General features: G+C 40.6%; 1 protein-coding gene and 1 long non-coding RNA gene across 2 annotated transcripts in view; one reads left to right on the top strand and one right to left on the bottom strand.

Annotated features, from left to right (window-relative positions):
• LAMC1 (laminin subunit gamma 1) overlaps positions 1-25,103 on the top strand; it is a 120,019-nt gene extending 94,916 nt beyond the window's left edge. The window contains exons 12-28 of the mRNA XM_023203483.3: positions 1,539-1,760; positions 1,879-2,067; positions 4,395-4,640; positions 5,162-5,315; positions 5,872-6,014; positions 6,973-7,151; positions 8,226-8,382; positions 9,914-10,119; positions 10,877-10,956; positions 11,946-12,083; positions 12,962-13,106; positions 14,221-14,370; positions 14,606-14,720; positions 15,961-16,160; positions 17,226-17,384; positions 19,940-20,039; positions 22,043-25,103. Of these exons, the coding sequence (XP_023059251.1) occupies positions 1,539-1,760; positions 1,879-2,067; positions 4,395-4,640; positions 5,162-5,315; positions 5,872-6,014; positions 6,973-7,151; positions 8,226-8,382; positions 9,914-10,119; positions 10,877-10,956; positions 11,946-12,083; positions 12,962-13,106; positions 14,221-14,370; positions 14,606-14,720; positions 15,961-16,160; positions 17,226-17,384; positions 19,940-20,039; positions 22,043-22,299 (2,840 nt within the window). The 3' untranslated portion in view covers positions 22,300-25,103. The remainder of the gene's footprint in view (positions 1-1,538; positions 1,761-1,878; positions 2,068-4,394; positions 4,641-5,161; positions 5,316-5,871; positions 6,015-6,972; positions 7,152-8,225; positions 8,383-9,913; positions 10,120-10,876; positions 10,957-11,945; positions 12,084-12,961; positions 13,107-14,220; positions 14,371-14,605; positions 14,721-15,960; positions 16,161-17,225; positions 17,385-19,939; positions 20,040-22,042) is intronic.
• On the bottom strand, positions 17,968-20,786 carry LOC111536951. Its single transcript, XR_002729865.2, has 3 exons — positions 20,668-20,786; positions 20,338-20,500; positions 17,968-18,144 (listed from the first exon to the last, which is right to left on the bottom strand). It is a non-coding gene; the product is annotated as an uncharacterized LOC111536951 (long non-coding RNA).
• Positions 25,104-27,847: the final 2,744 nt, after the last annotated feature.

The following is a 27,847-nucleotide window of genomic DNA, read 5'->3' on the forward strand; positions in this document are numbered from 1 at the left end:
ATCAATGGGGGGAGGGTGTGAAACTGAAAGATCACAGTGCTTTAAAAAGTAATTTGAAATTGAGGAAGTAAAATACAGAATGTTTTGTTAAGAAGTTTGGCTATGAGGAAAAGACATGGACTATAATTTGGCAGTAGGGACAAGATCGATGAAAGAGTATTTTTAGAATGGGGAGACTTAAAGATGTTTAGAATTGGAAGCACAGTAAACCATAAAGTCATATCTCATGACCTAACTAGGCAAGAGAAACCTGTAAACATACTAAAGTAGTACGTTTAGGGTAGTAATGGAGGTGTCCTTCAGCCTTAGGTGGTCAATTTTCAAATGAATTTTATAAACAGCAAGTGCTATTTCATAACATGAAAAATACACTTTAAGCATAAGACTACAAAACCCTAGAGAAGAATGGAGATTACAGGGAAATGTGATGATGTTACTGAGGCCTCTACCTCTCTGATAAAATGTTCCTGCTGATGCTTGTATCAGGGGCACCACTGGATTGGATGAACCGTTGGTCTAATGCAATATAAGGTTTCCTCTGATTTCTTATAGAAATGGAAAAGCATTGGGCTTTGGAGTAATTGTATACTTGTAAGAAGTAACCTTGAGTATTAGAACTTTACTTGAGAGTTTTTGTTTTTTGTTTTTTGGGGTTTTTTTTTTTTTTTGGCTGTTTTACAGAGGACAGAAATTATATAACCTGAGTATTACCTGTTGACAGGTACTTTCCCGTCTGTCTTATCCTTGAATTCTATAGTTAGTGCCTGCTTTTGTAGCAAAAGAATGAAAACACTGCTTAATGGCTATAGATGTAAACTCTTTTTTCCCCCACACTCTTGCTCATATCTCTTCTCACTTCAAATGATTGTCTAATGCTTTTCATTTTTCACATAGGTGGGGACTGTAAAATTCAGCAAATCTAAGGGTATGTGTGTGTGTTTTAAAAAATATAAAAGTTTGGGCCAGGCATAGTGGCTCACGCCTGTAATCCCAGCACTTTGGGAGGCCGAAGTAGGCTGATCACCTAAGGTCAGGAGTTCGAGATCAGCCTGGCCAACATGGTGAAACCCCATCTCTACTAAAAAAAAAAAAAAAATACAAAAATTAGCCAGGCATGGTGGCACGTGCCTGTAATCCCGGCTACTCAAGAGGCTGAGACAGGAGAATTGCTTGAACCCAGAAGACGGAGGTTGCAGTGAGCCAAGATCGCACCACTGCACTCCAGCCTGGGAGACAGAGTGAGACTCCATCTCAATAAATAAATAAATAAACAAATTAATAAATAAAATAAAAGTTTGCTATACCACCACTCCAGATACTTAGCACTCAGTACCACATGATTTTTCTAAATGCTGTTTTCTAATTCTCTTCTCCAGGGGATAGACGTGGGTATCTTGTTTAGTGTATCAGAGCCCAGTTAAGCTAATGGCTGGTTTTCTGTGGAATTTGGGGTTTAGTTACTTTTTAGTGTTACTGAGTTTACACAAGGTTTGGAAAACAAGCCAGTTTGGTGATTTTCTTTTCCTCACCATACACAGGTGCTGGATATTTGGATGATGTCACCCTGGCAAGTGCTCGTCCTGGGCCTGGAGTCCCTGCAACTTGGGTGGAGTCCTGCACCTGTCCTGTGGGATATGGAGGGCAGTTTTGTGAGATGTGCCTTTCAGGTTACAGAAGAGAAACTCCTAGTCTTGGACCATACAGTCCATGTGTGCTGTGCACCTGCAGTGGACACAGCGAGACCTGTGATCCTGAGACAGGTGAGGTGATCTTTGGCAGCTCTTAGACCTAACTTCTCTTTAGCAGTTGGGTAGAAAGTGCTCATTGTCTTCTGTACTTGTACACTTGCCTGTTTTCTCACACCTGCCCTCCAAATAGGTGTTTGTAACTGCAGAGACAATACGGCTGGCCCGCACTGTGAGAAGTGCAGTGATGGGTACTATGGAGATTCAACTGCAGGAACCTCCTCTGATTGCCAGCCCTGTCCGTGTCCCGGAGGCTCAAGTTGTGCTGTCGTCCCCAAGACAAAAGAGGTGGTGTGCACCAACTGTCCTACTGGCACCACCGGTAAGTCTGCTCGCTCTATCTGCTTTCAGTGTTCCATTCTATAAAAAGACCTTGGGAAAAGGGGCTTCGAGGTTGTTTTGGATCTTTGTGTTTGGTTCAGTTTCAGTGGTTATGGTTTTCCTAATAGGAAACTGAGGCTCACTCTCTTTGTTTCCTTCCGTCTCTCTTTTGGGTATCTCCTGATTGTCTCCGTCTCTCAACCAAGGGCTTTCATGTCACCTTGATCTACCATCTCCCCTTTAGGTGATCAAATCTCGTCTTTAGGATTCAAAAGCCTTTCTATATGATAGCTAAGTTTGTATTTCCAGCCCTGACACCTCTCCTGAGCTATGTACTTGCCATTTCCACTTGGGTGGTGGGCTAGAAGCCTTCCACTTGCCTTTCCACATCCCTGTTCACCTTTCTGCACCCTGGTTGAGAACTGCATGCACTGCATCAAATGCCAGGCTCCATTTGCATTCAGACAGCGGGAAGCACATACGGGAGCTCACAGAGAAGGAAGAGGGTGAGGACAGAGTATTTATCCCATGGCCCCTTCTCTATGGGGTTCTCTGGATTGATGACCTCAAATCAAAGTTCTCAGCTCCTGGCAGACCTTGTCCAAACAGCTCTTTTCACCTTTAAGTTCTGCTAGCTGTTCCACCCACCACCTGAGGCCCAGGGTATGGAGCCTGTCTCAAGTGCTACACTCTCCTCGCAGTTTCCCTACACTCCGTGCTGATTTGATTGTGTCAGCCATTTTCTGCTGCCATCTTGATTCACATAGCCTAAGGAACTCAAATTTAAACAAATCCAAGTTAAATATTTGATTTCCTCCCTTTTCTTCAACCCTTTGTTTCTCCTCCAGTCTTGTTCATCTTAGTAAATATGCTGCCATTAGCCTAGTTGCTCAAGCTGAAACCTCAGGGCTTATACTTGATTCATCTTCCTTTCAAGTCCTAGAAACAGTCAGCAAATCTTACTGATTTTATCTCAGATCTGACCACTTTTCACCACTTCCACCGTCACTACCCAGGTTCAAACCTATTATCTCTCACCTGGGATTGCCTAATTGTTCTCCCTGCTTCACCTGCTCCCCTACAGTGGCTCCAATCTCCACATGAAAGCCAAAATGGTCCTTTAAAAATGTACCTCACATTACACCACTTTTAAACCCTCCAGTAGCTTCTTAATACACTAAAACCAAATCCCTTACTTACTCTGACCTCCATGCTCCTATATGGGTTTGAACTGCTTCCATGGCTTATCTTGTTTTCTCTGAAACTTTCTTCCTTTGGATAATATCCTGGCTGGTCTCTTCTCTGTCTTTCCATTGCTATCCCAACGTCCTCTTCTGACAGGGGTTTTCCCTACCCACCAGTATAAAGTAGCCCTCACCTTCACCCCATCATGTTGCTCTATTTTGTTTAAATTTTTTGTACTTATCCCTATCTGAAGTAATCTTGTTTATTTGTGTGTCTGTGTATTGGTCTTCACCAACCGCTGCATAAGCTTCATGAGAGCAGAGACCTTATCCACCTTGTTCACATCGTCCTAATGACCTAGAACAGTGCTGGCTGTTATGTAGTAGAGCTCAGAAAATACTTGTTGAATGAATTAATAAACCTCGGATTCACCAGAAATTTTAGGCTAATTCAGGCCCTACTGGTTACAAAGATATCGTGAGCCCAACTTGAACTAATCATAGTAGGTAAGTGGAAAAGGAAGGATGAGGAGTGGTGAATTTAGGACAGTGGAAAGAGCCCTGGATTCTAGCTCTCCCTCTCTACCTGTCAGTTCTTTGGTTGCAGGCAAATTACTTACCCTCTCTCTTCCTTGAGCTGTAATATTTAATACAAGCAGGTAGCAACTGATGATTTCTAAGTTCTCTTCTAACATACCCTGATTTTGTACCAATTGATACTGATTAACAAGGATTAGCACATGCCTGTTACATTTTAAGAGAATGGTTCTGCTAACCCTGTTGTGTGGGAAACCTATGGTGTCAAGAGTGGCACTTCACCTCTTTGAATATCTGCCAAAACAACGTATACGAATGTACTATCCTTTGAGACTGGAGAGTTTTATAAACCTTGGGCTTAACTCATTTACAGAGCACTTTTAATAGATGATTTGGGTTGATTGTCACAACAATTGAAGTGAAGTAGGCAGACCAGGTGCTTCCTTTCTAGTGAGGAAATAGAGATGTGCTCAAGGTCACTCTGGTGGTCTGGCCTCATGCCAGGGCTGCAGCCCAGGTCCTTTGCCCTCCATTGCACCATGTCTTCTCTCATGTGATGATTGCTCTGGACTTTCTTTCTCATAACATCAGATCGTCTCATCCCCAGGTAAGAGATGTGAGCTCTGTGATGATGGCTACTTTGGAGACCCCCTGGGTGGAAACGGCCCTGTGAGACTTTGCCGCCTGTGCCAGTGCAATGACAACATCGATCCCAATGCAGTTGGGAATTGCAATCGCTTGACAGGAGAATGCCTGAAGTGCATCTATAATACTGCTGGCTTCTATTGTGACCGGTGCAAAGACGGATTTTTTGGAAATCCCCTGGCTCCCAATCCAGCAGACAAATGCAAAGGTAATCAGCCTTTAACCAGATTCTGTCACAGTTAAATGCCCCTTTATTGTGAGAATTCCTGTGTGTCTCTTAAAATACGTATAGTTGTTTAGTCCAATAGAAGTACATTGTGAACTGCTTTTGTCATTTAAAATTTTCTAGTCACCACATTAAAAAAGTATAAAGAAGGACAGTCATGGCGGCTGATACCTGTGGTCCCATAAAAAGAAACAGGTGAAATGAATACTAATGTATTTTATTTAATATATCTAACATATTATTTCCTGTTGTAATCAATAAAAGTTATTAATGAAATATATATTCTTTCTCATGCTAAGCCTTGAAAATCCATTGCGTATCTCACATTTATAGCACATCTCAATTCAGACCAGCCAACCACATTTAAAGTGCTCAGTAGCCACATGTGACCAGCAGCTACCAACCTGGCAACACAAGTCTAAAGAATCTCTTTGGATTTTTTATATTTTAGTATTTCTCTCAGGTGATTTGTGTGTTTTGCCGTTTCTGTCTTCCTGCCTTAGCCTGCAATTGCAATCCGTATGGGACAGTGAAGCAGCAGAGCAGCTGTAACCCCGTGACGGGGCAATGTGAATGTTTGCCTCATGTGACTGGCCGGGACTGTGGTGCTTGTGACCCTGGATTCTACAACCTGCAGAGTGGGCAAGGCTGTGAGAGGTGAGACATAGGTGCCTTTGGTGGAAGTAATCTTTGCTTTTTCTGTTATAAAAAATGAATTTTTATAAGTTATATTTAATAGTTGACTGTTTAGAAATTACTGGAGTGCCTAATGTAGGCAAGGCATCCTTCAGGGACGATGCTGGAGAATTGTAATAAAGCTATTAAAAGAAAGGAGTGGAGCACAGTGGCCCCAGCTGTGCCAGAATCGCCTGAGCAACCTTTTAAAAGTACAAATTGCCAGGTCCTGTCTGAGGCACTTAGAATCAGACCCTCCAGGGTTGCAGCCTGGGAACTTCTGTTTTCAAAGTTGTTACTTAGTATCCATACAGTCCCAGGTTGGAGAACGCTGGTAGCAGTTAAGTTAGGAAAAGAAGTTCTGAATACCACTCATGAAAATTACTTGAACATTAGGGGCTTAATAACCCTTAACATTCCATCTTAGTAATGCTTACCATTCAGTTTTCTGATACAAGATCGGTGCTATACTAAAAAGAAAAAGTTTTGCTTAAAGTCTTTTTTTTTTGCCTGAGAAATGTCCTGTGTTCATTTTCAGGTGTGACTGCCATGCCTTGGGCTCCACCAATGGGCAGTGTGACATCCGCACCGGCCAGTGTGAGTGCCAGCCTGGCATCACCGGTCAGCACTGTGAGCGCTGTGAGGTCAACCACTTTGGGTTTGGACCTGAAGGCTGCAAACGTAAGGGGTGGTGGTGGCATACAACTCTAAGCCTCCCCTAATTCCAGTTAGTGTCTTAAGGCCAGAAAAGACTTTGACAGCCTCCGTCTAGCCGCTTGGCTCATAGTCAGGGCTGTACCTAAGTCATCATAGATGCTTTATTTGATGAATATTATCCATTTCTAAAACTCTGCAGATCAAGGTCTTCTCTGGTTTCTTTGTATGTTTTCTTTTATAACATTTCTGATTCTTCCTTTTTCCAATCTTTTATTTCTTCCAAGGAAGTCTTCCTTTGATTACTGAGCTTTCCCACTGTGGTTAACAAAACTTCTTTATGGATTGCATTCTTAGTGCAGATAATGAAATAGTGGAGGATTGTGTTCACGATGTGTTTGTTCACTTACTGGCTGTAGTTGCTTCCCACCCTTGGGGCCCTTTTGGTATGATTACGTATAAACATCTGCTTCTCTTTGGCATAAACACTTGCCTGGAATTGGGCCTCAGAACAGATTGGCTTTTGCTTTCTGAATTCCTTCATTTCTCCTGTGGAATGTGGCATAAGTGATTGACTCAGTTCAGAGAACACAGTGAATAAACAAACTATAAGATAATGCAAAAGAAGCATTAGCATTTGGGTTTTCTAGTTCCTTAGAGAAATATTAAACAGTGGAGAATTGAAGGTAGAGATGAATTCTTGAAGTGCGTGAAAAGAGCGCTGAGACTTTCATAACTTCTCTAATTACTAAGTAACCTGAAGTGTGTCCCAAAGGTTGCACATTTTACTTTAAAGCTCATTTTGACTTTAAAAACTGTCAGTTTTCTCTGCTAAACAGACTTAGCCATTTAATATCTCATAAATAGTCCTGTTTTTCAGAAAATTATAACAATAGTATAGTCAGCTTATTGTTGCCAGTCTGAATTAAGAGATATACTCTTCCTTCTTTTGCTAATTATGTATTATTTTCTCCGTATTCTGCAGCCTGTGACTGTCATCCCGAGGGGTCTCTTTCACTTCAGTGCAAAGACGATGGTCGCTGTGAATGCAGAGAAGGCTTTGTGGGAAATCGCTGTGACCAGTGTGAAGAAAACTATTTCTACAATCGGTCTTGGCCTGGCTGCCAGGAATGTCCAGCTTGTTACCGTTTGGTAAAGGATAAGGTAAGCTGTCAATAGTGCATTCATTTATTCTTCCAGCAGACGTTGAGTGGAAACTTACTGTGCACTAATCTCTATAGAAAACGTGGTGAACAAGATAGACATGGTCCCTATTCTTAAAGACTTAATGTTCCAGTTAGGAGGCAAATAATAAAAAATAAATAAATAAAACAAACACTGAGATAAGGGCCAGGAAGAATACAAATGGGGAATAACTGGGGGAAACTACTTTATATAAGGCCTCTCTACAGAATTCATCTAAGGTGAGATCTTATGGATACGAAGGAATGAGCCAAGTGAAAAGTAATGGTAGGTTTGTTCCAGGCAGAAGGAACCTGGTATTCAGAGGCCTGGGAGCTGGAGAGTGGCTGGAGCCTGCTGAGTGCAGAGAGTGTGGTCTGTGATAAGACTGGAGAGGTTGGTAGGGACAGGTTATATGGGACCATGATGACCATAGTAAGAAGTTTAGATTTGATCCCAAATCCAATAAGAATGCATTGAAGAAACTCTTAAAATCTAGGAAATCCAGATTATATTTTAAGAGGAGCACTTTTGACTGCTGTGTGAACAATGATGGTTAGAAATGGGGCTTAATGGGAAGCCTCAATTGGATTGGATAAATATGCGTGTTTGGGGAACAGGATAGGGAAAGAAAAGAATAAGGATGTGTCTTGGGTTTTTTGCTTAAGGTAGCTGGAGGCCTTATTTACTGAGATGGAGAATTCATCAGGGAGAATAGAGGTAAGAGGTATAATTTTGGCTGTTAAGTTTGAGATACCTATCAGAGAGCTGAGTGGAGATATCACGAAGGTAATCTGACACTCAAGGGAGAGGTCAGAGCTGAAGAATCATCAGCATGCAGTCTTTAAAGTCAAAGGAATGGCTCTGAAGGTTTTCTTTTGAAGCTAGAAAAATAAAGAAAAACTAGCCATGTCTTCTCTTCAGAAGTAGACATCCATGGAGTGGATGGAACTACATATTCATGGAGTGCCCATGATTCCTGCAGGAAGTGTGATTGAGTTCTTCAGGAATACTTGTGTGTCCTACCTTTCCCTTTTCTTTCTTCCGTATGTTTAGGTTGCTGATCATCGAGTGAAGCTCCAGGAATTAGAGAGTCTCATAGCAAACCTTGGAACTGGGGATGAGATGGTGACGGATCAAGCCTTCGAGGATAGACTAAAGGAAGCAGAGAGGGAAGTTATGGACCTGCTTCGTGAGGCCCAGGATGTCAAAGGTATGCGTGATTGAACAGTGCGTGACTTCAGTGAGGCGGACCAATCTTTGGATGTGGGTCCTAAAGCAAGGTTAATTAGTATGGTTTTATAAAATTCTTTCTCCGTTTTTAAACTACTTGTGGATTATGAATTATTTCATTTTTTAAACACTAATTCAAAAAACAACCTGACAAACTTACTACTTTAAGATATAGTAACCGTAGGGTGAATTTCCAACAGATAAAAAACTATTTGATATTGAAATTCCAAGCATTTTTTGAATCTGTTCTATTACAGGGTGTCTTAAAATAGTTTTAAAAATCACTAAAGGCATGCGTTTTCATAAGCTGCTTTTTTTTTTTTTGAGCCAGAGTCACTCTGTCACCGAGGCTGGAGTGCAGTGGCCCGATCTTGGCTCACTGCAAACTCCGCCTCCTGAGTGCAAGTGGTTCTCCTGCCTCAGCCTCCCGAGTACCTGGGACTACAGGCACATGCCCACCGTGCCCGGGTAATTTTTTGTATTTTGAGTAGAGATGGCGGTTCACCGTGTTAGCCAGGATGGTCTTGATCTCCTGACCTCGTGATTCACCCACCTCGGCCTCACAAAGTGCTGGGATTACAGGCGTGAGCCACAGCGCCCAGCCAAAAAATGTTTACATTATCAAATAATTGAGTAACCCTCCAAGCAGGACCACCATACACAGTTAGGCAGGAGTTTGTAGAATATCACCTCTGCACATGCATTTGGTAGCCCCACTTCAGTTTGGTTTTTTCCAAACCTGTATTCATCTTTATTGGTCTTACCTTTGACTTCCCATCTTTTTTTATTTTTTATTTTGTTTTTACGTTCCTTAGAAAATTTAGACCCCAACAAAACCTGACGATACATGAGAGTTTTAATAGTAACAGCTTATATTTTATCTTTTGATTTGTTAGGACCTGAGTATGAGATTTAAGTTGAATGAGCATATTAATGAAGAATAATTTTAAGAACTATTCAAAAACAGAGATCAGTTTGAAAGAAATTGCACTGATATGCTGGGGCATGGGGGTGGCAGAAAAGTCTATTTAGTTTAAAATGCAAAATGAGTTCAATTTGTCATACTTCAACATCTGTTTTAAACCTAGTTTTTTTCTGGGTTTTGAAAAATGTTTGGCTTTTAGGGCTGGCAGCATTTTTAACAACATTGTATATTTATGACTAAATCGCATGTGCTGATATTAAAGTCAGTCATTCTTGCCTTCATCAAACATTCCTTGGGTGTCTTCTCTTTGCCATCCACTGCATAAGACCAGCGATATAGTGAAGAGTAAGAAAGAGTTCATAGTCAAGTGGGCAGATGGGCACACGGTTGGAGAAGTGTGATGAGTATACAGAGAAGGACCTACTGGGCATGGTAAAGGCTGTCCAACTATGCCAGGGGCTTTGCAGAAACCTAGCAGAAAGCTGCTATGTTTGAAGAGTAAAGATACATAGGGCCTCAGATTTCATGTGAGATGATATGATCCTCTTCAGATAATTTACAGACTTTCTTCTGCAAACCATTTTAGATGTTGACCAGAATTTGATGGATCGCCTACAGAGAGTGAATAACACTCTGTCCAGCCAAATTAGCCGTTTACAAAATATCCGGAATACCATTGAAGAGACTGGAAACTTGGCTGAACAAGCACGTGCCCATGTAGAGAACACAGAGAGGTTGATGGAAATCGCGTCCAGAGAACTTGAGAAAGCAAAAGTCGCTGCTGCCAATGTGGTAAGTGATTGCAAACGTCTGAGGTGGGGATGGGGGAGGCCCTTGGGATTTGTAGCAAGTCTGTTACTGGCAGTGGAGTGCTTCTTCAACTAAATTGACTCCATGCATCTTTCTGTTTGTCCCTAATGATGGAGCAAGAAAGCCACGTTGCTCATAGTTGGCATGAAACAGTTATTACAAACTGGATAAAAACCAAGGGACATCTGGGTTATTTCTCTAGCTTTGTTCCTTCTATGGTACTAGGCAGTTTAATCTTCCTTTATCCTTTACTGAAAATAGAATCTGCAGTCGAGGGTGGTGATATTAAATAAAGATCTCTGAAAATAAGAAGAGGCATTCTTGGGGCCAGGCGCAGTGGCTCCCGCCTGTAATCCCAGCACTTTGGGAGGCCGAGGCGAGCAGATCACCTGAGGTCGAGAGTTCGAGACCAGCTTGACCAACATGGAGAAACCCCATCTCTACTAAAAGTACAGAATTAGCCTGGCGTGGTGGCAGGCGCCTGTAACCCCAGCTACTCGGGAGGCTGAGGCAGGAGAACCACTTGAACCCAGGAGGCAGAGGTTGCGGTGAACTGAGATTGTGCCATTGCACTTCTGCCTCGGCAACAAGAGTAAAACTCCATCTCAAAAAAAAAAAAAAAAGGAAGAGGCATTCTTTTTGCCCTCTAACCCTCTAACAAAAATTTAGTTTTGATTCTTGCTTTATTAAATTTAAATAATTCAGTCTTTTGAGAATAAGTGCTTTATTTCCTGTGCAGTCAGTCACTCAGCCAGAATCTACAGGGGACCCAAACAACATGACTCTTTTGGCAGAAGAGGCTCGAAAGCTTGCTGAACGGTAACTTCTGGATCTCTGTTTAATGGTTAAGTTGTGGCTTCCGTTATGGTGTGTGTGTGTGTTGTCTTATTCCATAACCCAGAAACACTTTCCACATAACCCACTTTTGCAAGCTTTGCTCTCTTTTCTAAGATGTTATCGGCTGTGTATACTCTTTTCTTCCTTTTAGTTTTACATTAGAATATTCACACTTTGAATATTAGAATACAGTGGCTTGAAGACAATTCATATTTATATATCTCAAAACCATAACATTTTTAGATTTTTAACTTATTTAAGACTGTAAGAACTGAGTGAAACTAGCAGATTGTTGTTAATAAAGATTAGGCGTGGGATTTATGATTAGATAAATGATGTCTTGCTGGCATACACAGTTTTATATATATGTTACTCTCAATTAAATTTAAAAATAGTTTTTCTGAAGAATTATAAACATTTTCTCTTATAAATTTATACCAATAATTTTTTTGGAAAATATTCTCATCTCAGTTTTAGAAGGCTATTCATAAATTCAGCCCCACTGAAATGATCACAAAATTCCAAATGAATGAGATTTTCCAATATTTGTAGAATTCTTGCCCATGTTAGTATATGTACATATAATAAAGTAGTTTGGGCGCAGTGGCTCATGCCTGTAATCCCAGCACTTTGGGAGGCCGAGGCAGGTGGATCACCTAAGGTCAGGAGTTCGAGACCAGCCTGGCCAACATGGCGAATCCCATTTCTACTAAAGACACATTAGCTGGGCATGGTGGCGTATGCATGTAATACCAGCTACTCAAGAGGCTGAGGCAGGAGAATTGCTTGAACCGGGAGGCGGAGGTTGCAATAAGCCAAGATTGCACCACTGCACTCCAGCCTGAGTGACATAGCGGGACTCCATTTCAAAAAATAATAATAATAATAATAAAGTAAGCATTACCTAAATTTTACTTATTTCCCTATCAGATGGGTTGTTTCATGGCTTATTTTTTGTTTTATCTGTATAGTCATAAACAGGAAGCTGATGACATTGTTCGAGTGGCAAAGACAGCCAATGATACATCAACTGAGGCATACAACCTGCTTTTGAGGACATTGGCAGGAGAAAATCAAACAGCATTTGAGATTGAAGAGCTTAATAGGAAGTGAGTATAATTTAAAAGTGGTTTACACCCCTTCAGATGTTCTGGTAAGTAACACTAATTCAATGAAAAATTAAATGCTGCTGGATTCAGGGCACGCATTCATGCAGTAAGATTTCCTTTGTTAATCATGCTTTTGAAATGGCACAGTAAGTAGAGAACGGCATGTGGAGCCACAGAGATTTGGTTTAATTCAATTACTGTTATAACTATAGAGAATAGTGACAAGATGAGCCATGATACTTAAAATTCTGCACAAATGAAGAGAAAAAAATAGAGTAAGTAGAGGAAACATAATTGAGCTACAGATCTTTAAAGGGTGTCTGAAATAAGAAAATACATGGTAAGCCATACATTATAGAAAAATTTTTCTTTGTTTTTCGTTTTTGTTTTTGTTTTTTTTTTGAGACCAAGTCTTGCTCTTGTCCCCCAGGCTAGAGTACAGTGGCGTGATCTCGGCTCACTGCAACCTCTGCCTCGCAGGTTCAAGTGATTCTCCTGACTCGGCCTCCCGGGTAGCTGGAATTATAGGCACCTGCCACCACGCCAGGCTAATTTTTGTATTTTTAGTAGAGACAGGGTTTCACCATGTTGGCCAGGTTGGTCTCAAACTCCTGACCTCAGGTGATCTGCCCACGTTGGCCTCCCAAAATGCTGGGATTACAGGTGTGAGCCACCGCACCTGCCAAACCATACAGTATAAATAGAAATGATAAGAGAAAATGTAAATATGCAAAATGTTGTTATTAAAATGCAAACATTTTAATGTAGCATTTCCTTTGAGGTTTTGGGCATATTATCACATGATCATGTTAATCTGGTTAACATTAAGATGCTAAAAGCAGCTAAGTTGTCATTAAATCACATTATTTGTGTCTTAGGTATGAACAAGCGAAGAACATCTCACAGGATCTGGAAAAACAAGCTGCCCGAGTACATGAGGAGGCCAAAAGGGCCGGTGACAAAGCTGTGGAGATCTATGCCAGCGTGGCTCAGCTGAGCCCTTTGGACTCTGAGACTCTGGAGGTATGGGGGCAGCCTGTACGCACAGCCCCACCCTGTCTCTCCCCCAAGTCTATGTGAGAGCCGACTGCTCTGCACGTCCCTCTGTCCTCCCACTGACTCGCTGGTAAAGTTGAGTCTATTTCACATATGCTAATAGAACTTACCAAAGTAGCCAGATACGGTGGCTCACGCCTGTAATGCCAGCCCTGGGAGGCTGAAGTGGGGTGGGAGGATCACTTGAGGCCAGGAGTTCAAGACCAGCCTGGTCAACATAGTGAGACCCCATTTCTTAAAAAACAAAAACAAAACTTATCAAGGTAAAGAATCCTGTGATTGTAAACATTAAATAGCAAAGACTACTTTAATGATATGAACAATCACTCCTAAGTCTTTAGTACAAATCCAAATTATAATACATTTGAATTGGTTAAAACAGAGTACATGTAGACATTTACTCCCAGGCTCTGTCTAGTAGAGACCTAGAGAGAAATAAGAGAGAATGGTTTAATTAAAGGACTATAGCAGGATGTTGTGGGACAGGTAAAAAATATTTTGGAATTGGTAGGATTTTATTTCATATCTGTACTCTAATCATGGATCCTCACTCCAAGCTCTGTATAAATGGTGTATTTTTTGCATTAAGCTTGAGATTTACTAAGTTTCACTTCTTATATCTGAGGTATTGACTTGATTTTTGTCATAAAGGTTTAGGTCTCTTCAGACATGTACAGATTGTTCGATTCTGTATATTTAGAATTAGAAAATAGGCAGAATTAGTATATGATGATAAAAATCAAAACAATGGCAGGCACAGTGTTGGAAAGATGGAGTAGAGATCAGGTGGAAAGGGAGAAGAGGGAGCTTCTTGGGTGATGGAAATCTGTATCTTGATTGAGGTGTTGGTTATGCAGAAATACATTTGTCAAAACTCATCAAACTGTATGTGGATGCTGTGAATTTCCGTGAGTCTGAAATATATCTCATTTAAAAAAAAAAAAGCCCATAAAATCTTGATCTGTGCAGTTCTTTTAAAAATATCAATTGAGTATTAGGTGTTACAGAGTTCCTAAGCCTACCTTTTCATTAATTTAAATGTTTTATCCAAAGTGTAGTGATCTTAACTTGCTTTTCACAGAATGAAGCAAATAACATAAAGATGGAAGCTGAGAATCTGGAACGTCTGATTGACCAGAAGTTGAAAGATTATGAGGACCTCAGAGAAGACATGAGAGGGAAGGAACTTGAAGTCAAGAACCTTCTGGAGAAAGGAAAGACTGAACAGCAGGTTGGTTTGATTTGCAGGTCGCTTCATTTCTTGAGGCAACATTTGAACAGTCCAAGTGGGTCTGTGGTGATCTTGTCTCTCTGATGCAGACAGCAGACCATAGTGCTGAGAGAGCACCCTAACATGTTGTATTCTGGCAAGTCTCAGGGTGGCACCTCTGGAGAGCCTTGTCTGTCCAGGAGACAGAAGGGATTTGCTTTGAGGGTTCATCCTCTCATCTGCCATGTGTTTGCAGACCGCAGACCAACTCCTAGCCCGAGCTGATGCTGCCAAGGCCCTCGCCGAAGAAGCTGCAAAGAAGGGACGTGATACCTTACAAGAAGCTAATGACATTCTCAACAACCTGAAAGGTAGAAAAGACTGAGATAACGGGCAAATGCTTCCACCACTAGAGTGATTTTTTTTTTAAATCATGACTTTTACCACATTTATTACTTCATCCCCAGCTGCCTACTTTTTTTATGTTAAAGCATTTCAAAGAGAAATCCCAGAACTCGTGTCATTTTATCCCGCATACTTCAGTATGGAATTTATTTTTTAAAAAAGATGTTCTCTTATTAGGCAAAGTCACATAATCAAGATGCCTATTTAGAGAACTTACATAGGTAAATGGAGAATATCTTTCATTTTCTCTGCCAGTGGCATCTGATGTTTTGTTGTTTTTTTTTTTCTTCACCCCAGACAGAAGAGAAATGTGACCAATTCACTGAGCCACTGTGAATTCATGTCTGATAAAATAGTCATAGGTTCTATAAATAGAGAAGCTTTACAGGATGCTTTACAGGATACTAGTTGAATGTATGGGCCAGTCATGGTGGCCTGTAATCCCAACACTTTGGGAGGGAGGATTCCTGGAGGCCAGGAGTTCAAGACCAGTTTCTCACTGGGGAATATAGTGAGACCCCATCTCTACAATTTTTTTTTTTTTTTTAGTTAGCCAGGCATGCTGACACACACCCGTAGTCCTAGCTACTTGGGAGGCTGTGGTGGGAGGATCCCTTGAGCCTAGGAGGTCAAGGCTGCAGTAAGCAGTGATTGTGCCACTGCACTCCAGCCAGGGTGATAGAGTGAAACCTTGTCTCTCCAAAAAAAAAAAAAAAAAAAATAGTATTTCAAAGTGTGGGCTCTGGTGTCACGGGGTCTTGGTTCAAAACCCTGTACCCTGCACCCTGCACCACAGGTCATCTGACTTCTTTAATCCTCAATTTTCTTATAAAAATAATACAGCCTATTTTATATCAAAGATATAAAACTCTTAACTCAGTACCCAACACACAGTAAACACTAAATAAATTGCAGCTTTTAATAATGGTTGAGGTAGTGGTAATGGGATGCTCAGCACTCTGCATTTTAAAGCACATTGTTCAAGTAAGAATTCTATTTCCAGAAACGGGGAACATTTCTGTAACACTACCTGGGAGACCTTTTCTGTAGAGATGTGTAATTTCTAAAACTTCAGCCCGTGCTGTCTTCCATTTTTTACCCTGACTTCCATTGTTCAAAAACAAAATTCAGTTGGGACTCCCTGAAAGGCCCCCTTTTAAAACTTGTTGGGAGTTTAGCTCAAATGTGTCCTTGAACTCGTTTCAGATTTTGATAGGCGCGTGAACGATAACAAGACAGCCGCAGAGGAGGCACTAAGGAAGATTCCTGCCATCAACCAGACCATCATTGAAGCCAATGAAAAGACCAGGGAAGCCCAGCAGGCCCTGGGCAATGCTGCGGCGGACGCCACAGAGGCCAAGAACAAGGCCCATGAGGCGGAGAGGATCGCGAGCGCTGTCCAAAAGGTGTGCGTTTCCTCTTCTCCAAGAGTCCCTGCCCATATCTTTCTCTAGTCACCTTCCAGTTTCTTTCCAGACCCTCAGAGCCTTTGCAGACTTTTTCCCTGAACTTCAGTAAAATTGTCTTAAACCATATTTCTCTCTTTTTTTTTTTCTTTTGACAGTAGTTATCCACATTGATTGAGGTGGGGAATCAGTAAAAGGGTGCTTTACTCTAAAATTTCTACTGTGTCTCAGTGTGAGGTCTGGCTTCAGAGGTCTGTAGAGACCATTCCCACAAAGAATCAGACTTTTTCTAAATAAACATTCTTCTTTGACCTAGACAGGTGGTATTTATTTCAATATGTAGTGTGCCTTATCGATACAACTTTCAAGTCCCCCTTTCAAGCATATCACCATATGTAAGCTACTCCTAGGAGAGATTTCCCATAGCTGCCACTGCTAGGATTCATCTTAAAGAATAATGTTTTTTAGTCTGGCTTTCTCTTATTTCAAGGTCAGTCTGTTTTGTTTAAAAGAAAGATTGGAGCAATTTTATAATTAAGTACTTAAGAATCTGAGAAACCTCTTAGTTTCCTTAGAACAATTGGCTTTTAGATTAATTATATTTTATAAAATACTCATATTTCAGGATTGTGGTCTTTTTGTATATTATGATGAACCGCCCAGAAGAAACCAAGCTAGCTTTGAATTTACATTTTATCTCAGTGAAAGCATCTAATCAATATGATGTTGTAGAAAGTGTATGCCATTAAATGTTTATTATTTACTATCTGTGTGACCCCAACTAAAAATGGCAATAATGGAAAAGAAGTTTCCAGGATTAAAGAAGAGGATACAAATGACAGTGCTAGATAAAATACAAAATGTTATCATGTGGGTAGTAAATTTTTTTTTTACTATTGTTTATAACCCAAATTGATAATGTAAGTCATGAGATAGTATAAATCAATATATTATTCTTTCTGGATTATATTCTTGAGCCATTTTACAAATCATAAAAGGAATGAGAGCATACTTGAGAAAAAGGAAAGATTTTACAAAAAAATTGCGATTTGCTTTTGTGCCTAGAATGCCACCAGCACCAAGGCAGAAGCTGAAAGAACTTTTGCAGAAGTTACAGATCTGGATAATGAGGTGAACAATATGTTGAAGCAACTACAGGAAGCAGAAAAAGAGCTAAAGAGAAAACAAGATGATGCTGACCAGGACATGATGATGGCAGGGATGGTAAGAGGTTTTGGTATATTTGCTCATTGGCAGAAAGTGAACAGTGTTTAATAATAGAGATCCCCCACTTGTTAAGAAGGATCTTTTTTATATTGACTTCTGTTTTTCATCACGTTGTCTCGTCAAGAATTGGGTTAGTAGCTTACATAGAAGACAAAGAATTTGGATCTTCTGCCAGGTATTTTTGTTGCACAATTGTCGTGTCCCAAAGTTACTCAGTTAAAAGTAAAACATCGTTTTACACGTTTGACGTTTTAGGACATTAAAAAGTATGTGTTTATATTTTTCAATGGGTAATTCATAAATGTTAATAAAAAAGGAATGCAGCGAAAAGTTAATTTTCCTCCTATTCTTGTTCTCCCAGCACCTTGCTCCTTAGAGACAAAGACAGGTTTCTTGTATATAAGAGATTTTTGAAGATGGCATTGTCCACCACCCAACCAAAACATGTGAAACTTACATCTAGTTTAATTTTTCACCTTTTGTGGTAATGTATATGCAAGGTACCATTTATAACAAAATTGACTTGTCAATGAATGGCCCAAGGAAGAACTAAGGTCCATGTTTCTGTTCTATGCTATATTTTGCTTTGAAATGACTTTAATGGAGTCACAGTAGGAATATTCTTTTTCCAGTTGGATGTAGCCATCATGGTAATGACATACATGAACTTGTTTACGTGCTCACTTTCAGTGGCAAGGAAGAGGCCTTTGTTCACTGCTGCCAAAAAAACAGAGTCCCTCAGTGTGGGTCATTTTCACTTGGGATGGAAAAAAGAAGTACAAAGCCTGTTAATCTCGGTGAAGACTCTAGGGAAGTGATAAAAGAAACTCTCCCTGTGCAAACAGCTGATTTTATTATGCTTTTTGCAGGTAGGGGTGGGAGGTGGGTGTTGGTTTGGATTATCCTTATTTTCTCTGTCATGGTGTGGCTCAAGTAAAAATTCCCATAAAGGTGTCTGGGCGCAGAAGCTCACTCCTGTAATCCCAGCACTTTGGGAGGCTGAGGTGGGCAGATCTCCTGTGGTCAGGAGTTCGAGACCAGCCTGGCCAACATGGTGGGCATGGTGGTGGGCGCTTGTAATCCCAGCTACATAGGAGGCTGATGCAGGAGAATCGCTTGAACTTGGGAGGTGGAGGTTGTGATGAGCCAAGATCACGCCACTGCACTCCAGCCTGGGCCACAGAGGAAGACTCCATCTCAAAAAAAAAAAAAAAAATTAATATGAAGTTAAAAAAATAGATATTTCTCACATATGTTGAGCATATATGGATTTCATTTTTAATATGGTTATAGAAACATTAGATTTAAAACATACTGAAAGAAAACAGTATATTCTTTAGGAGCTTCAAAAAAGGATTTTGGTTTAGTTCAAAGGATGAAAGAAGATCTTTTATTATTTTTGGTAAATAACTTCTAAGGAAACAAACCACCCTCACATGTACTATCTCATTTGTATTTCTGTCAATTCTGAAAGGCCAACATTTGGCCAGTATTATTTGAGTCTGTAATGTATTTTTTAACCAGAAGAATGAAGGTTTGTAGCTTCATACTTTTGAAAGAGGAGGCTGGAGACCACAGGTTAAATGCAGGGGCATCGCTCTTGTCCGGCCCTGGCATGGTCCTTTCTCCCTCGTTTTATACTCGCAGACAAGCTTGTGGATGCTCAATAAGGACAGCTGCCATTTGGACAGAGATTAATCATTTATTTGTGAAGGGTTTTTTTTGCCTTGCTTTCTTGTTCTTTTTTAAATCTTCACATTGTTTTGATCCCAAAATGTTTGCGTTGTCCTGACCCAAAACTAGGAAAAGCAATTATGTGGTAAGAGGCTCAGAGCCACTCACTTAAATCTCAACTAGATTTATTTGTGAGAACATCTGTTTTCTGATACTTAGATACTTCCTCTTCCATTGCTGTTTCCTATGACTCATGCACAGTTATTTGTTCAGGTTTCATGGAATTTCCCAAGTGTATTTACCTTTGTTTGGTTTTTAAAATGTAAATTATATTGCCCCAATAAACGAGTATGTGTGTCAGGGTTATTGTGGCTGGGTCATTGCATGTGGAAGGGGAGTTTACAGAAGAGCTTTACTTAACTATGAAAATTTTCAAAGAATAGGACATTTCTAATAAGTCCCTAAGAGTGTCCCAAAGGACGTTTTGTTTCTGAAACATAGTTTCTGTAATCATGCTTAAAAAATAACTTGTTTCTGCTTAATAGGTTTTACTATGAATATACCTCCATATATTATTGAGTGAGAACATGAGAAAAGGAGATAATTTTTGAAATACAAATATAGTGAGTTATTGAGTGTAGGCATCCTGACTGCCTACTCGTAACTTTGATGAAGTAGAAATAATAACATCCTCAATATGAAGATATGCAGTAGCCACACCGGGAAAAAAAAGAAAAAAGGCAGTGAGAGATTTCAATTTCCTAAGTTAGAAAAGGGAAGAAAATCCGCAAATTTAAATTTGTTGGGTCATTGGGAAAAAAAGATTTAAAGAAGATGAAAACACGGTCAGGACTTTTTGCCTCATTTTTCCCTCACAGGCTTCACAGGCTGCTCAAGAAGCCGAGATCAATGCCAGAAAAGCCAAGAACTCTGTTACTAGCCTCCTCAGCATTATTAATGACCTCTTGGAACAGCTGGGTACGTAGCTATAGTGTCATTTTTGTCAGTCTCTGAATCTTTTGTAATGTTCTTGGGATCTGATACAGTACAGTTGACTCAAAAGCAGATGATATAGGTTTACATGAATCCCTTTTAAGTCATTAATTATTAATATTTCCTTTTGCTCTTGCTTATTTTTGAAAGCCTTGTAAAATCAGTGTTTGTCTTGCACAGTAGGGTCTTTAAGAGCAACTTGCTTCTTTACCATACTGATGATTTGTCAGCTTTACAGTGTGACCTGAATCATGACTTCAGGCCGTGTTAATGTGACAAGCACTTACTAGGTGCCTTCTGTGGACCTTGCCCTAAATAGAACATTGTGGTCTGAGGAGTTTCTTTTTGTATTTTGAAGATATATTGCCAGCTAGGGTGGCATTTATGGTCCAGTATCATTGTATAACTAAAGAGTGATTTTTCTTAACTCATCTTGCTGGCAGTATCTTTAAGGGATTTAAAGTAAAGAATTTCAGTAGTAGAATAAAAGAACACAGGCTGGGTGTGATGGCTCACACTGGTAATCCCAGTACTTTAAGAAGCCATGAAGGAGGGATAGCTTGAGGCCAGGAGTTTGAGACCAGCCTAGGCAACATAGCGGTGGAGATCTCACCTCGTCTCTTCAAAATATTTTAAAAATTAGCTGGGTGTGGTGCTATGCGCCTGTAGTCCTCGATTCTCAGGAGACTGAAGCAGGTGAGCCACCTGAGTTTGAGGTGATAGTGAGCTGTTGCACTCCACCCTGGACAACAGAGCGAAACCCTGTCTCAATCTAAAAAATGAAAAAGAACGCTTAAAACTGGTCATGACTTTACTGCCTGGAATTCTCTTCATTTGCTAAGTACGGACAGTCTGATGAGGGGAAGCTTTCATGCCAAAAGAGAGAAAAACCTTGATTTTTCAAGGAAATCTTCTTTTAATCCCGTTTGGTAGGGTGATAGGGAGCAGGCTTCATTTTGGGACAGATGCACTTTTGTCACCGGACTCCATTATAAAGTGTCAGCACTCTAGCCAGGACTCTTTGTAGCAAGGCATTATATTTTAATTTGCTAGCATTTAAAGCCTGGTGCATTTTGTTTTGGTGGGGGCTACGGGGGTATTTTTTCTTGGTCTCAAATGTCAAGAATAAGTTATGGGCCAACAGACGGCTATCAAATGAAAGTAAGCTAGAAGAGAAAACTTTTTGTGGAACAGGTAGACTTTTAACATTAATCTGACTCGGGTTAGTATATTTGCTTTGTTGCCTATAAGCTGTGCAAACTTGGGCAAATTATTTAACATCTGAGAATCACTGATGAAAAATGGTTTTGTGAGACTTTAATCAAGTATGCATGAAATGCTCTCCATTGTGTCTGCTTTTGTTTGTTATGGAAACATTTCACTTCTTTCAAAAGAGCCTCTTTTTCTTGCTAAGCTTAAAGTGAAGACCTACTGAAATTATTTCAACATTTTACTCCTGGCCATTTTCCATAGGAAGGCTCCTAATAGTGTCTTAACTCCTGAAAGCAGAAAGTGACCTTCTAAAACTAACCCATCTTCCCTGGAATCTCTAAGAGCTGAGGGATTAGGGTTCTTAGAGATTTGTATATCTTTGATGGCACTAAAATGACACATAGCTTACATATATACACCTGGAAAAGGTATTAAATGTTATCAGATGACCCTCAAAACCACAAGTGAAGGTTAAGGTCTAGAACATGGTAGCTGTGCATTTAGGAAACATTCTGCAAAAACCATTGTCTCAGAAAAAAACACCCAGCTTGATATTAATTATATGCTCAGACCCATCCCTGCTGGGTTAGGTCAGCATTTGTACTTGGTTTGCATATTTTGTACCATTGTGTGACATCAACAATCTGCAAGTTACATTTGCAGGGCTGCCTGTGCAGAGTGGCAGCTGCTGGGCCTAGAGACTAGTGGAGGTACTTGTGAAGGGATCATTCTTCCTGAATGTGTCTGTTCTCTTCTGTGTACTTTCTGACCTCCAGGGCAGCTCGACACAGTGGACCTGAATAAGCTAAACGAGATTGAAGGCACCCTAAACAAAGCCAAAGATGAAATGAAGGTCAGCGATCTTGATAGGAAAGTGTCTGACCTGGAGAATGAAGCCAAGAAGCAGGAGGCTGCCATCATGGACTATAATCGAGATATCGAGGAGATCATGAAGGACATTCGCAATCTGGAAGACATCAGGAAGACCTTACCATCTGGCTGCTTCAACACCCCGTCCATTGAAAAGCCCTAGCGTCATTAGGGCTGGAAGGCAGCGTCCCTCTGACAGGGGGGCATTTGTGAGGCCACAGAGTGCCTTGACACAAAGATTACATTTTTCAGACCCCACTCCTCTGCTGCTGTCCATCACTGTCCTTTTGAACCAGGAAAAGTCACAAAGTTTAAAGAGAAGCAAATTAAACATCCTGAATCGGGAACAAAGGGTTTTATCTAATAAAGTCTCTCTTCCACTCACGTTGCTACCTTACCCACACTTTCCCTTCTGATTTGCGTGAGGACGTGGCATCCTACATTACTGTACAGTGGCATAAGCACATCGTGTGAGCCCGTGTATGCTGGGGCAGAGCAAGTAGCCCTCCCCTGTCTCATCAATACCAGCAGAACCTCCTCAGTCTCAGTACTCTTGTTTCTATGAAGGAAAAGTTTGGCTACTAACAGTAGCATTATGATGGCCAGTATATCCAGTCCATGGATAAAGAAAATGCATCTGCATCTCCTGCCCCGCTTCCTTCTAAGCAAAAGGAAATAAACATCCTGTGCCAAAGGTATTGGTCATTTAGAATGTCGGTAGCCATCCATCAGTGCTTTTAGCTATTTTGAGTGTAGGACACTGAGCCATCCATGGGTCAGGATGCAATTATTTATAAAAGTCTCCAGGTGAACATGGCTGAAGAAGATTTTTCTAGTATATTAATAATTGACTAGGAAGATGAACTTTTTTCATTGGGCAGCTGATAATTTAAATCTGGATGGGCAGCTTGCACTCACCAATAGACCAAAAGACATCTTCTGATATTCTTATAAATGGAACTTACACAGAAGAAATAGGGATATGATAACCACTAAAGTTTTGTTTTCAAAATCAAACTAATTCTTACAGCTTTTTTATTAGTTAGTCTTGGAACTAGTGTTAAGTATCTGGCAGAGAACACTTAATCCCTAAGGTCTTGACAAAGCAGAAGCAAAACAAGCCTCCTCGTCCTAGTCTTTTCTGGCAAAGGGATAAAACTTAGATGGCAGCTTGTACTGTCAGAATCCCGTGTATCCATTTGTTCTTCTGTTGGACAGAGATGAGACATTTGACCCTTAGCTCCAGTTTTCTTTTGATGTTTCCATCTTCCAGAATCCCTCAAAAAACATTGTTTGCCAAATCCTGGTGGCAAATACTTGCACTCAGTATTTCACACAGCTGCCAACGCTATTGAGTTCCTGCACTTTGTGATTTAATCCACTCTAAACCTTCCCTCTAAGTGTAGAGGGAAGACCCTTACGTGGAGTTTCCTAGTGGGCTTCTCAACTTTTGATCCTCGGCTCTGTGGTTTTAAGACCACAGTGTGACAATTCCCTGCCACACACCCCCTTCCTCCTACCAACCCGCCTTTGAGATTCATATATAGCCTTTAACACTATGCAACTTTGTACTTTGCGTAGCAGGGGCGGGGTGGGGGGAAAGAAACTATTATCTGACACACTGGTGCTATTAATTATTTCAAATTTATATTTTTGTGTGAATGTTTTGTGTTTTGTTTATCATGATTATAGAATAAGGAATTTATGTAAATATACTTGGTCCTATTTCTAGACTGGCACTCTGTGTTCACTTTGCTCAATTTTTCCTCTTCACTGGCACAATGTATCTGAATACCTCCTTCCCTTCCATCTAGAATTCTTTGGATTGTGCTCGTTCCCACTACTTTGCTCTCTGCCTTGTGTTTGCGGCATCTTCATTCTCTAAAATTAATATCATTGCTTTCCTCCACACCCAGCCACTGTAAAGAGATAACTTGGGTCCTCTTCCACTGCAGTCCTGATGATCCTAACCTGCAGCACGATGGTTTTACAATGTTCCAGAGCAGGAATGCCAGGTTGACAAGCTATGGTAGGATTAAGAAAGTTTGCTGAAGAGGATCTTTGATGCCATAGTGGGACTAGCCAGGAATGAGGGAGAAATGCCCTTTCTGGCAATTGTTGGAGCTGAATGGGTCAATTGTATAAGAGAGTGCATTTTGAGCACTTTTAGGGCATCAGGAACAATGCTACTGATGGGTAGACTGGGAGAGGTGGTGTAACTTAGTTCTTGATGATCCCACTTCCTGTTTCCATCTGCTTGGGATATACCAGAGTTTACCACAAGTTTTGACCTGATACACTCCTGAGCTTTCACTCTGCTGCTTCTCCCAGGCCTCTTTTACAATGGCAGGAGATGTGGCATGCTCTTGCCAAGTTTTCACATCATCATTTCCTGGCTAGTTCATGTCATTAAGTGGCTACATCCTAACATATACATTTGGTCAAGGTTGCAGAAAAGGACTGAAGATTGACTGCCAAGCTAGTTTGGGTGAAGTTCACTCCAGCAAGTCTCAGGCAACAATGGGGTGGTTTGGTTTGGTTTGGTTTCCTTTTAACTTTCTTTGTGTTATTTTCTTCTCCACCTATGTGGTATATTTTTTAAACAGAATTTTATTTTTAAAATGAAAGGTTCTTTACAAGATGATACCTTAATTACACTCCTGCAACACAGCCATTATTTTATCGTCTAGCTCCAGTTATCTGTAGTTTATGTAATGTAATTGACAGGATGGCTGCTGCAGAATGTTGGGTGACACAGGGATTATTATACTGCTGTTTTTCCCAGAATTTTTTCCTTTGAATTCCAACTGTGGACCTTTTATATGTGCCTTCACTTTAGCTGTTTGCCTTAATCTCTACAGCCTTGCTCTCCAGGGTGGTTAATAAAATGCAACACTTGGCATTTTTTATGTTTTAAGAAAAACAGTATTTTATTTATAATAAAATCTGAATATTTGTAACCCTTTATATTTGGTGTGGCCTGAGTGTGGTACTGGGGACATAAGATGTTTTAAAAGGTATAATGAATGAAAAGCCATACATAATATCTTCTTTGGGTGACTTATTTTCTTGATAACAATTCAGTATACATACAGTATATGTATGTATGTATGTGTGTGTGTGTGTATATATATATATATGCCTCTCTCAAGTTGGGATGCTGCAGTGTAGTCTGGGAGTTGGTGAACTTTTTCTGTAAAGAGCTAGATAGTAAATGTTTCAGGCTTTGCAGGCCATGCACCTATGGGCTGTAGTTTACTAGAACCCTCGTGTAGCCTCAATACTCAATAACAACTGACAGCCTGGCACAGTGGCTCACAGCTGTAATCCCAACACTTCAGGAGGCTGAGGCAGGTGGATCACTTAAGGTTAGGAGCTCAAGACCAGCCTGACCAATATGGTAAAACCCAGTCTCTACTATACAAAAATTAACTGAGCATGGTGGTGCATACCTGTAATCTCAGCTACTCAGGAGGCTGAGGCAGGAGAATAGCTTGAACCCAGGAGGTGGAGTGCAGTGAGCTGAGATTGTGCCACTGCACTCCAACTGAGGCAGCAAAGCAAGACTCTGTCTCAAAAAAAAAAAAAAAAAAAAAACCCAAAAAACTATTTTTAAATTTGCTGGACTTCCTAAATTAGCAGATGTATGTTAAAAGTTGTCTTTCCGTCTCCAATACACACGTGTCTAGCTTAAGGTAGTTTCTTTAGATGATGAGAAAAACCTATGATGTAATAAAAAGTAATGTGCTAAACTAACAGGCTAGAATCAGGTAATTTTACTAGAATCGGGTAATTTTACCTCACTCTTTCTGGAGGGTGGATCCATCTGAAGGGACCTGAGACCAGGTGAGGCCTTTGGGAGTTACAGAGACAGCAGGAAGGCTTTAGGTCTGCAAACGCCTTTCCTTTACTCTTCGATGCCCTGTTTATTGCCCTGGGTCCCCGTGGATTCCATGCCACCTTCCCAATCTTAGGAATTGTTATAACTATGATACCTGTAAAGAAGAACCTGAACTCCTCTCATTAGACTTCCTCGGAGAAAGCTTTAGAGGGCACTAATTACTAGTACTATTACAGCTTTCTTACATGCCCTGTTTCTAACCTCTATTGAGGACCGTTTCCCCTCATTTGTAGGACTAATTCACATGCAGCTGTATGTCCTTTATCATTACTGTCAGAGTGATGAGTGAGATTTTAAAATTTTGCTCCTATTCCATCAGTCATTTTCAGGACAGCAGTTTCTCGAAAGTTGCTATTAGCATAATCTGATTCAGAATATCCCCAGAGGTTTACTCCATAAATAGGTAAATGTCCTAGCCCCTTGATACACCTGAACTCATCAGCTCCACTTCCATTTAGCTCAAAATGGAATGTCTGAAGAAGACCCCAGGTACCCAGGAAGGTGAGGAGGTGGGAAAGCAGGTGGATACATTCATAATGTAAGGAAGGACAGGCCCAAGGAAAGATCAGATCTCTCCAGGCACGTAGATTGTGAAAACAGAAACAAGAGAATTGTAAATGGCAGATAATTTTGTCTGTTCATGCTAAGCAGGTTTAAACCTGCTTAATAATAAGTAGAGTAATTAATAATAAGTAGAGTAAAAAATAAGAAGCTTTTTAGGAAGTTATCTGTCCAAGGCTCCACTGGGGAACTGTGATCCACTATAGTGCCTTGTATTCGTATCGAGTCTCCTAGAATGACTATATTTGTTCTACATTAGTGAATGAATTCTAAGTAATAGAAATCAAATGCATAAAGAGAATTATTTTTCTTTAAAACCAATGAAAAGCCGAAAAGCCCTGACTAGGAATTCAAGTATTAGAAACATCAACATTTCAAAAGTATGACACCTCCATGTCCTTGCCTTAACTTCTCTCTTTGCCTTGAATGTCCTTTCTTTCCTCTGCCCAGTACAGTAAAGCCTAAGGTCAAAGTATCACCTCCTGTGTTGGAATTGGCCAGTCCTTCTTGTGTCCATCACTTCTCCCGCCTTTGCTCTGTCTTCCAGAATGGCCCTTGGGACACATCTTTACAGTTCAGGTGCCACTAATCTTTCCCTCCCGCTTTGCTTCCACTCCCAAAGATCAGGGTCTGTGTTATTCGTGTTATCCTTGGGGCTAGGAGACATACACTAGGCACTGTGTATGTCTGTATGATAGTGAGAAGATAGCCTTTCTCCACCTATGCTCCCATACCTGTTACTTTTTTCCTACTGTGCACAGATAGGGAGTCTTATGGCAGTTTGTTCATGCACTCTGTCAATGCCTAACAACGCCTGCTCTCTCAACATTCCCACCTAAGTATGGATTGGCCTCTTGTTTGCAGGAAGATAAGCAAAGCCACAGTCTTGCATTATATGGCACAGCACACACCACGTACACTGCCATGTGGTCAGCAACTGGCTAATGCAATCTGGTCTGCAGGTCCCATTGCCCTGGCTCCCAGCCTCAGACCCACCATTCCCAATGCAGGTTTTCCACACAGTTCCTCCTGCAGCCCAGCATTAATTTCTTTTTTCTCTAATTCCTGGAAATGATCCCAGTAAATTTAAACCAATTAATTTGGTGTTTTATCCTGTTTGCATGTGCACTTCAGCAAGCCTTTTAATTAATACTGGCCATAAAGTTATTATTTATGATTAACAGTATAGTTTGTTTATTTCTATAAAAAAGTCAAGCATCAGGTCCTTGATCAAGAATGTGACCTTCTA

The sequence above is a fragment of the Piliocolobus tephrosceles genome, chromosome 1 (genome assembly GCF_002776525.5).
Source record: "Piliocolobus tephrosceles isolate RC106 chromosome 1, ASM277652v3, whole genome shotgun sequence".
In the NCBI taxonomy this organism is placed as follows: Eukaryota; Metazoa; Chordata; class Mammalia; order Primates; family Cercopithecidae; genus Piliocolobus; species Piliocolobus tephrosceles.